Source organism: Polistes canadensis, unplaced genomic scaffold, assembly GCF_001313835.1.
Source record: "Polistes canadensis isolate GaletaPanama2010 unplaced genomic scaffold, ASM131383v1 scaffold_63, whole genome shotgun sequence".
Lineage (NCBI taxonomy): Eukaryota > Metazoa > Arthropoda > Insecta > Hymenoptera > Vespidae > Polistes > Polistes canadensis.
Window position 1 is genome coordinate 682,241 of NW_014569610.1, and position 10,037 is coordinate 692,277.

Sequence of the window (10,037 nt, forward strand, 5' to 3'; positions counted from 1 at the left end):
TATTTCTTATTTCCGTAAAATAATATATATTGTATGTGTGTGTGTGCGTGTGTATGTAAAAGAGATTAATAACGAAAAAAATCATATTTCTTTAGAAGCCGCTGTTATTTGTCTTTTTTCATTACCATCAGTTGATGAAGCTATAATTATTTTTGAATCTTATAATAACTCCATTAGAATGTCTTTGTATATCTTGTAAAGTACTTATTGTTAATACAGTGCTAACTAATGCATTTATTAAATTTGTATTTCTTGTATTTGATGGTAATAGCATATGTTTTTGTATTATAGGCTTTTTACAATTTTTGTATGTAACATCAGTTTGTAGTACCTATTAAGAGGGACCGGAAAGTAATGTCGTTTCTGCGCATGTTAATTGCATTTATTATTTATTAGCTCATTGTGTACTTCCAAGTCATGTTTTCATTTAATGTAAAAAAATGACATTACTTTCCAGTCCCCCCAATATTTTATAAAATATAACGCGATATTGTAAATTATGTAAAAATATTTGAATTATTCATTGAAATTTTCTAGCATAATTCACATAATAATTTCTTTTCTTCATTATTAAAACAATAAGGATTATTACTATCGTGAATAATGTTGTCATTGTTATCAATTATATTTCCAAACAATATTGCCATTCTTTTTTTTTATAAGTAATTTTATGAAACATTTTTGACTGATATGCTTTAAACTGTTAATAATATTTTTCATTATATTCCTATCAAAATAAAAATTCATAAACAATTAAATATGACACATACCATATTATTCTTCTTTGATTGACAAATTTTAATTTTATGCATTTTATTTTGTTTAATTTTGTCTTGCCCATCCGTAAATGCTTATTCATAAATAGAGAAAAGAAAGAGATATCATTGAATAATATATTTACATATATAAATATGTTCAGTTATATGTTACCAGGTACGTCACCATATTCATTGTACAAACTAAAAAATTGTTGCGTATTTTCAGCTAATTTTCCAGTTTCAAGTGGTACGTTCTTTAATATCTCTTTCAATCTTTCACGATTTTTGTATTGACATAATAAAGTTTCTTTCATCTCTATCTATGTTAAGAATCATCTTAAATATACTTTGTTTTATTTACAACAATTTACTTATTGAAGTGAATAAGTTAAATGTGTTTAATATATTCGAAATTGCAAAAAATATTTACTTCTATATTATTATCAAATTTTTTGATAGCAGTATCCAAATTCTCTATCTTCGATATTTCTTTTTTCAACTCCTCATTTATTGTACTAATGTTTTTCAATTGGCATTTATTAATATTATTTCTTAGATATGCTTTCCCGATGTCATCGTGATCATCTTGTAATAAAAGATCAGAATTTCAAAAGAAAACATTCGCAATAAATTTTTTATAATTTTAATTACCTTTAATTTGAAGACTTTCTCGTAAACGCGCGAAAAATTCACATTCTCGTTGATAACCTAATTGCGTTAATTCCTTTAATTCAGTTATTTCCTCTTGCATTCCCTTCGTCAATATATCTTTTATCAAACCAAGAGTATATTCAATATACTAACATTTGTATTTACAAATAAAAACTAAGAAACTAAGCGAACTAAATATAATTTAAAAAATAAAAAATCACATGACGTGCTTTAAAATATTTTGATTGGATTACATTAAATGTAAGCTGTCCAATCAAAATTCAAGGAAATATGCTTTCGCAACGTCACGATTTACTTGCGGGAAAAATTTGAATTTCATTCGAAACAATTATAGTCGAAATTAAAACGCAAGAATTGATAATAAAAAATATATATAAGATTGTTAACAAGATTTAATCCTAAGAAAAATACTATCTCTAATGAAAAATTCAGTGTTACGGTTTTTCGAGTTTCGTAGTAGCAGCCTTTGCACCTGTATTAAGTAACCTGATGGTACCTCTGTTAACCTTCCACGATATTTCACAGTCTTTAAAGCTTTCTCCTTCTTCCTCATCTTGTGTCACATTCGAACACGATGTATCATCCGTCATTAAAACATTCATTTCCGATTCTATCGAAAAATTCGATTGTGTATTTGGCGTATCTACTTTAGACGAATTGATTATTTCTATCGAAGGCATCGTATTTCTAATTTCAGAATTGCTATTTAATCGTTCGGAAATTTCTTTCGTATTATCCGCTACAATCCAATGATGTCTTCCACTGAACGACGAATTACACGAATCATGATTCCTATTCGTTCTATAGGATGATCTCGAACATGTTTTACTATCCTCTTCATCGCTACTTCCTTCCGTACAAAGTTCTTCTCCTGATATCCATAATTCTTCTTCTTCCTATAAAGCAGAAATAATTCAAATCATATTTTTTCGAGAATATAATAGGCCCAGTTATGTACAAATTAACTAAAAATTAACAAACGCAATATGGATCCCATTATTTAGTTCAAAATTATTTAAAAATTGTAAATAATATTAATTACATTATTTAGTATTAAAAATATATCTAATAGAAATAAAGCTATATTACTATTATTAAAATTTTCTAATGAAATTTACTGAAATTTAAATCATAGAGGATTATTAGCATGATTTGGTTCATTATTAATAACCGATAAATCGGTGTCTATATTTCGTTGATCGAACGGTGATAGGAGTGAGGGGTTTTACTAACAAAATTAGATAGTAGTGCAAATGTACTACTACAACACTATATTCTCAATATAACGAATCTTACGAATGATATGTAAGTCTGAAAAAGCAGGTCAAAGCAATATATACATATATATATATATATATATATATATTTTGAATTACGTGTCATCGTCTCACCTCCCGCTTTAATCTGGCAAGTTGAGACTGTATTGCCGGTTTCGTGAGGTTATCTTTCCCCATACGTTTCGATGAATTTATAGACATATTCTATATATCTCCTTTGGTGGAATAATAGTTGTTTGTTATGTTGTAAGAGATGACCGAAAAAATGAAACTTAACAAAACTTGAATTAAATATCAATTCTCGTTATAATAAGTTGGGCAAATAAAAAAACAGAAGAAGAACAAATTCAAAGATTGGCAATTGTTGGATCATAGTACACATTGGCTTGTCGTCTTTTTTAAATTCTTTTTTTTATAGTTTTTCATAAATTTGACACGCTCGCACTAAAAGAGAGAGATGCTGAAAATAGGATATCTATTTGCGGTCGACAAAGAGGACCAAGTCATCACCGTCTTCCTTTTTTTTATTTCCTCATCGAAACTACTACAGTGGAGACTTTTATCTTTATCTTTATCTCTTTTTTTCTCTCTCTCTTTTCTCTTCCTCTCAATGCTGAATACTTAACGCGTCTGCGTCCGTGATATTTTGCAGTGATTGTATATATATATATATATATATGTATCTCTCTCTTTCCTTTACATGCAATTCAATCGATTCAAGGTATCGAAAGACCTTGAACTAGCGAATGTGGAACACACGCACAAAAGAAACCGGTTAATGTCGTTATGTTATACTCTCTTGATTCAATTCGTAATTATTGAAATAATAATATGCGATAATTTTTAATTGATTTATTCACTCGACGATATAATACGAATCGTTGAAATTATAAGTTAATATAGAGAAAAGTAACTCAGAGGAATCCAATTGTTATCGTCTACTTGTTCAAATAACGTTTATTGTCATGCAAAACGTAGTTTATTTTTCCATTCACCGATGAACTTTCACGAAACACTACTTCGATGTTACATACGTTCAAGTTTATCGAACATTACAATTCAAATTGTCGACCAATCAACACGCATATTCGCGAGGAATAGTAATATCGTAACTTAGTAGGATTTGAATGGAACAGAAAAATCATACGTATCTATTTCAATGTTGATATATTGTTATCTTCAACGGCAATGTTAAATATTATTCTAATATTTCTTTATCTACTTTCTTCTCTTTCTTTCTTTAGTATCTTATTTTAAATTTTCTATTTCATGTTAAGCGAAAACACAGAAAATAAAAATAAAAAAAATAAAATAGAAAAGAAAGAAATATTAATGGAAATTGTAAAAAAATATATCGTTGCAAAATTAAAATAAGATTAACGTCTTAATTATATCAATATCACTTTTCATAAATTCTCGATTAATTGATAAATTATGTTTTCCCAAATATTTCTCGGATTCGGTTTTTCCAATTTTGAACGTACAATGATAACTGATGCCCGAAAACTGCACACTGGCTTTGAAATCACGACAGCGGCGGCGCTTACGGGCAAACACATAGCTGGATATATAAATAAGCGTATCATTTCGCTTGCGCGGCAAACCAGGTGCGCGTTTCTACCGTTTACAGCCACTGTGCTCCAGTTTTCGAGTTCTTCTTATTCAAGGACGATTTAAGCGTCTAGATTAGAGGGAAAAACAAGAATGTATTTAGTTTGAAATATTTATATACTATGAAAGTTAAAAAAGTAAAGAATAAAGAAAAAATAAATAAGAAAGCAAGATTAGATAAGTTATGTTATTATTTACAATCACGATGTCGTCGTTTGCTTGATCGAATTTGGATCCATATATGTAATATCTTCTGGAAAATGGTCCATGATAATAAATTTCTTCTCATTAAGTTGATTCAAAGTATTCAAATAACCAAACCAATAGATAACGAGACCAGGACCAAATCTATTCCAATAACTCAAAAATTGTTCCCTTATGTACTTTTGATGTATTTCATTATTGCCAAAACGTGCCTTTGATTCAATCCAATTCACTACAAAACCATTCACAGCGATAGGAACTTCTAATTTAAAATCTGGAGTTTTGTCATATCCTCTTGATCGTAAATGTTCTTCATTACGGAATGCAAAGTTCCGTTCTGTCAAATAATTCTCTAATTTCATTTCATACTCTTGGCCTATTGAACTAATATTTTTCTTATTAATGTAATAGAAATAATATATTTTTATGTCGAATGAGAATGGAATACTTACATGCCCATAGCATCTGCTATCGGTCCATAAAGATCGTCATATAATATACACTATAATAAAAAAAAAAAACAGAATGATAGATATTATTTAAACTTACTATTAAAATAATTTCAAGAGGGATTTTACCAAATATACTTCATATGATAGATCTTTATCTTCTATTAAAGTTGTATCCTTAAAAAGTCTGCTAACATCTTTACGAGAGACTAAAAGAAAATAATTTGTATTCTTTTTAAACGGTAAGAATGTAAATTATAATTTATGATATTTTAATGGCAAATGTGTGCGCGTATATATGTAAAAGTATTTTACTGTTAGGGTCATCCTGACTGCAATGTTTTTCTAAAACATTACGTGCTAATAATGCCGGTGGAGCATTGATTTCTTTTGCCATTTTTAATAAGATTCCTACAGGTTCTCCTTTCTGTATAGCTTCTATGTAACTGTAAATTACAAAATAAGTATATTTATAATGTATCTAATAATAATGTATAAGTAAAATAAAATGCAATTACTTTTCGTAATAATTTTTATTTGGTCCAAACAATTTAGTGTGATTGATCCTCATTTTTTGCTGTATCTCTAACGATAATATACTGAACAAAGTATTAATTGGCACACTAAACAAACATAAAATAATTAGTACTTTCACTGAAATAGTTTTCCATAAAATATAAAAATATAAATTTATATGTATATATTTTATTAAAAAATAAAAGATATTACAGGTACAAATATAATTTTTATAAACAAACAGCACAACTTACTTGTCATATTTTTCTCTTAACATCTTTGCACAGTCTTTTGATAATCCGTTGAACTTGTGAATTGAGGTTATAATCTGATTATACAATTCGAGCTCCATTTTTCTTTATTTATTATAATAATATAAATTTTTGAAAAAAATAAATAAAATTTATAACGCGTTCGTCGAACTTTGTAACATTTTTATTTATTGCTTCAAAAAATAAAGAAACAGTATTGCCAATGTATAGAAATTTTCAAGCTTTTGTAATGTATTGATAAGATGCGCTAGATATTATGAATAATTCTAAATAAAGTAAATTCTTATGTTTTTTGGTATTATTTTTTAAATAACAATTATATAAATAATAAAATATATCGGAGTTGATTTATTTTATGTTTCAAAGTTATTGCCAATATTAACTGAATAAAAGACGAAAATTCACTTTCGATACCTTTCTTTGATAGTTTTATGACTTATGGTATGCGCAAGTTATAATTTGTCAGAAAATCGGTTTTTAATTTAATATAAATAGAGATGTATAAAATTTCAAATGTGCTAAATAGAAAAATAAAAATAATTCCTGTTCTGTGTTGTTTTATAATATAATTTACATTGTATTTTGTTAGGTAAATAATTACGATTAATTAATAATGTTTTTAAGCGAGTTATTATCCATATTTGATAAATTTTCATAAGAGTTTTTTATTTTTTTTTAGTGTACATAAGTAGATTTAAGGAGTGAATGTAATATTAAAAAGAATAATTATGAGTAGAAGTAGGAAATCAAAAATATCACATAAATTGGAAGAAAATAAAGATAAGTTTCAAAAGCCGGTACAACAAGGAAATCATGGTAATCATTGTTTTCTAAAATAACATATTTATATATACTAATAATATACTATCTTATTTTTATTTTTTAATATTACTAGTTGTTATGTAATGTAGGCAGAAAAAAAATTGAAATTTATGTATTTTTATATGTTTATAGATAATTCATCATTGCAGATGGAAAATAATACAAAGAATAGTCCAATAAGAAACTCAAATGAAACTCAAACTCATCCTGGTCACAGTACACCAATACAAAAAAAATATTCTAAAAATAATATAGAAGTGTCTCCGGAGCCTTGTTGCAATCGTAGTCCAATATCAATTCCATATACACAAGATGCCAGCGAAGTTGCCTGGGATTGGCAAATTTCAACTGGTTCTGCGAAAAGCAAAACCAAGGATGATCATACTGTTACTACACCTAAACAGGCAATGCTACTTCAAAAAAAACGTATTTTAAATTCTCCATTATTGTATAAACCTTTAAGAAAGAGATTAATTAAAGCGGATAGTGTAGAAAATGTTGGAAAATTTGCTGCCGAATTAAAAGCGTTGACTGAAAAAATGAAAACTATACAGCGTAATGATGAGGATTATATAGAGAATGACATAGACAACAATATGGATGAAGTAGAAAATTATGAAGAAAAGAATCATGAAGAAAAGGATCATGAAGAAAAGGATCATGAAGAAAAGGATCATGAAGAAAAGGATCAATTGGATGAACTAATTGTTTCGGATACAAATACTTTTGCCAATAAAGTAAGCACAAGCTTTGAAGAATTATTTGATGAATCGATAGAAGATTCAATGGTAAAATGTAGCCAAGAAATAGAAGAAAAATTTAATCTATGTACAAGCAAAGAGACTAGTACATTTGACTCATTCAAACGAAGTAGAGAGAAGGATACATTTATCACAAAAGAAAAAAGTAAAAGTGCAAGTAATTTAAGTGAAAATTTAAAGAGCACTTTTTTTTCACAAAATTCTCCGATATTGAATGTTAGCAATTTTTGTAAAACATATTCTAAGACTACTCCTAATTGTAAGAAAAATGTAGATATAGATGTAAAAAGGTTGGAAGCGAAAGAAAGTAATGTGAAGCAATCTTCTGTAAATAATAATATTATAAATAATCATAATGAAAATTTACAAAATTATAAAAATTTAGTAAGACGTAATAATGCCGAATTATTTGAGATACCAGATGATTCTTTCGATGATTGTTTAGCTACTTGTATAGAAGATGATAAATTATTATCTGAAACAACAGAATATGATAATATTTTTCCGGACTCAGATATTAAACCACATGAAAATGAAAGAGATTATAAACATTCTAGTTCAACGAATAGAAATGCAACTAAAAATGTAACAAAATCAAATAATACTGGCTATAATTCCAACAGCTGTTGTATTAATCAAACTTCTTTGGATACTTTGGATAAATCGATTCACAATTCTAATGTCAATAGTAATCTTACCGAAAACAGAAAATTTTTTAAAACTAGAAGTTTATCAGATTCATATTTTGGACATGAAAAAACTACTAATATAAATACAAAACCTAATACATCTAATTCACGTCAAATAATAAAACACTCTTCTTCTTCAAATTTGCCATCTAAATTATATGTAAATACTAATGGTAAAAATACAACAAATGGAAATGTTAATGCAAACCAAAACATCAAATCGATAAGTGACATAGAAAACATGCGTACACTTAATAATAGTAAAATTATGTTAAAAGATTCTGAAATAAAAAATATGAGAAATTCACAGACTATGGTATGTACACCTGAAGAAATAGAAAGAAAACGTTTAGAAGCAAAAATGAGATTAGAAGCAAAAAGAAAAATACAGACAAATGTTAAACCAGCAATAACTTCAGAAATACCATCAAAGAAGATACAAAGGTAAAATAGTGTTATTTTTTCTAAATTTTAAACTTTAAATCTATCTTCAGTGAATACTTTGCAAATTTATTATCAAATCACATAGTAACATCAGTTCTATGAAACTACAGTGCAAATATATAGCGGATAGAAATAATAACATTTTAACATTTTACCATTACAAAGTATTTCAGTTAAATAAATGAAGAATATTTTAACATGTTATAGTATTTTTTGTTATATTTATAAAGGGTTACATTAATTTTATTGTTGATAACTAATGTTCGAACATAAAATTTTTCTGCAAAAACCATATACATTTCTATTAATATTTATATTAGATAAGAGCCGTGCATTTATATCGATTTATTAATAGAAAAGTATTATTAATTTATATCTTAAGTCTGTGACTTAAATGTTAAACGAAATAAATGTAATGCTTTGGTAGCTCCTTTTTTTACTATAAGAATATTAAGTATACTAAATTTTTTTTATAAGATAAATTATGGTTTCTTTTTCTTTTGTCTTTTTTGTAAGTAGCAATGTAATTTATTTAATATTTTCTAATGAGATTTCTTTTATGCATGCATTGCTTTAATTAGAAAAAATATTTTTGATGTAAATACAAATCGATACAATTCTATTGTTATTATCAATACTTATAGAAATAAATATAAAATAAGAATATTTATTTCTACTCTATTATTGACTGTTTTTTTTTTATTACATGGATTTAAAATTTATTTCAAATAAAAGTTACAAGACATTGGCGATCTTATATTTTTCATAATTACAAAATAAGATTTTTTTTTCTTTCGAATAGAAATATAAATAAAATTCTCTTATGTAATATTAATCGATTTGCAACGTATCTATCTCATATATAATATATATTTATATTTTTTACCCTATTTGTATCGTAAGAAAGAATGAAAAATAAAGTCCTTATCGTTAAATTTCATGTCACACTCAATTCTATTGTGATAAGGAACAACAAAATTGAGCGTATATATATATATATATATATACGCTAATGATGCAAATGGGTTAATCAAAGCTTCATAAAAAAAACAAGAAAAACTAAAATTTAAAAAAGAAAAGATTTTATATTTGATAAAAGTAGACTTCATCTTATTTTTGTGTTAAACGTATTAGTTAATTTCGTCCAATGATTACAAATTTGTAAATAAAATTATTCGATTGGACCAACTGTTAGCTTGTTATAAAAAAGAAAGTAGAAATGGAAATAAAAAATTCTATAACAAAGTAAATAAGTATTTACATATACATATACATATCATCGTTATTTTCAACATATATATTTAATATAATCATAAACGAATAATCATAAAATTTGTCGTAAATATGCATGTATGATGATACCTTTTTAACTTCCCTAAAATGATAGAAACAGATGTCAAGTGATTAGCGCAGTAAAGGGAAAAGTAAAATGGCTGCGTTCTGTAAAGGACGAGTGAACGCATGCGTCCTTTGAAAGTAGTGAGAGAGGGAGTGAGAGAGGGTGAGAGAGCACGGGGGTGTGGAAGTGGGGTGTTGGGGTGAGGGAGAAGGTATCGGAACCT

At 26.7% G+C, this 10,037-nt stretch overlaps 3 protein-coding genes across 5 annotated transcripts; 1 reads left to right on the forward strand and 2 right to left on the reverse strand.

Moving 5' to 3' along the window:
• Positions 1 to 659: 659 nt before the first annotated feature.
• On the reverse strand, positions 660 to 3,230 carry LOC106786043. Its single transcript, XM_014747034.1, has 2 exons — positions 2,822 to 3,230; positions 660 to 2,326 (listed from the first exon to the last, which is right to left on the reverse strand). Exons 1-2 carry the CDS (start codon positions 2,906 to 2,908, stop codon positions 1,865 to 1,867), a joined length of 549 nt encoding a protein of 182 aa, XP_014602520.1. The 5' UTR covers positions 2,909 to 3,230; the 3' UTR covers positions 660 to 1,864.
• A 414-nt stretch (positions 3,231 to 3,644) lies between these two features.
• LOC106786041 (uncharacterized protein C15orf41 homolog) lies at positions 3,645 to 5,961 on the reverse strand. Of its 2 annotated transcripts, XM_014747032.1 has the most exons (7): positions 5,742 to 5,961; positions 5,490 to 5,594; positions 5,287 to 5,417; positions 5,101 to 5,180; positions 4,975 to 5,024; positions 4,517 to 4,906; positions 3,645 to 4,388 (listed from the first exon to the last, which is right to left on the reverse strand). In XM_014747032.1, the coding sequence occupies exons 1-6, from the start codon at positions 5,837 to 5,839 to the stop codon at positions 4,519 to 4,521; spliced, it is 852 nt and encodes a 283-aa protein (XP_014602518.1). In that variant the 5' UTR covers positions 5,840 to 5,961; the 3' UTR covers positions 3,645 to 4,388; positions 4,517 to 4,518. The 2 variants fall into 2 exon arrangements, with proteins under 2 accessions (XP_014602518.1, XP_014602519.1); XM_014747033.1 differs by lacking the exon at positions 5,490 to 5,594 and having other exon boundaries at positions 5,742 to 5,910.
• Positions 5,962 to 6,067: 106 nt separating this feature from the next.
• On the forward strand, positions 6,068 to 8,764 carry LOC106786039 (putative uncharacterized protein DDB_G0282133). Of its 2 annotated transcripts, XM_014747029.1 has the most exons (3): positions 6,068 to 6,348; positions 6,439 to 6,575; positions 6,714 to 8,764. In XM_014747029.1, exons 2-3 carry the CDS (start codon positions 6,488 to 6,490, stop codon positions 8,477 to 8,479), a joined length of 1,854 nt encoding a protein of 617 aa, XP_014602515.1. In that variant the 5' UTR covers positions 6,068 to 6,348; positions 6,439 to 6,487; the 3' UTR covers positions 8,480 to 8,764. The 2 variants fall into 2 exon arrangements, with proteins under 2 accessions (XP_014602515.1, XP_014602516.1); XM_014747030.1 differs by lacking the exon at positions 6,068 to 6,348 and having other exon boundaries at positions 6,493 to 6,575; positions 6,731 to 8,764.
• Positions 8,765 to 10,037: the final 1,273 nt, after the last annotated feature.

Coding starts and splice junctions, on each gene's coding strand:
- LOC106786039 (XM_014747029.1), top strand. CDS start 6,488: ATGAGTAGAAGTAGGAAATCAAAAATATCACATAAATTGGAAGAAAAT. Junction 6,576..6,713: donor GGTACAACAAGGAAATCATG/GTAATCATTGTT, acceptor ATATGTTTATAG/ATAATTCATCATTGCAGATG.
- LOC106786041 (XM_014747032.1), bottom strand. CDS start 5,839: ATGGAGCTCGAATTGTATAATCAGATTATAACCTCAATTCACAAGTTC. Junction 5,595..5,741: donor TTAAGAGAAAAATATGACAA/GTAAGTTGTGCT, acceptor ATGTTTGTTTAG/TGTGCCAATTAATACTTTGT. Junction 5,025..5,100: donor TATCATATGAAGTATATTTG/GTAAAATCCCTC, acceptor TTTTTATTATAG/TGTATATTATATGACGATCT.
- LOC106786043 (XM_014747034.1), bottom strand. CDS start 2,908: ATGTCTATAAATTCATCGAAACGTATGGGGAAAGATAACCTCACGAAA. Junction 2,327..2,821: donor TTGCCAGATTAAAGCGGGAG/GTGAGACGATGA, acceptor TCTGCTTTATAG/GAAGAAGAAGAATTATGGAT.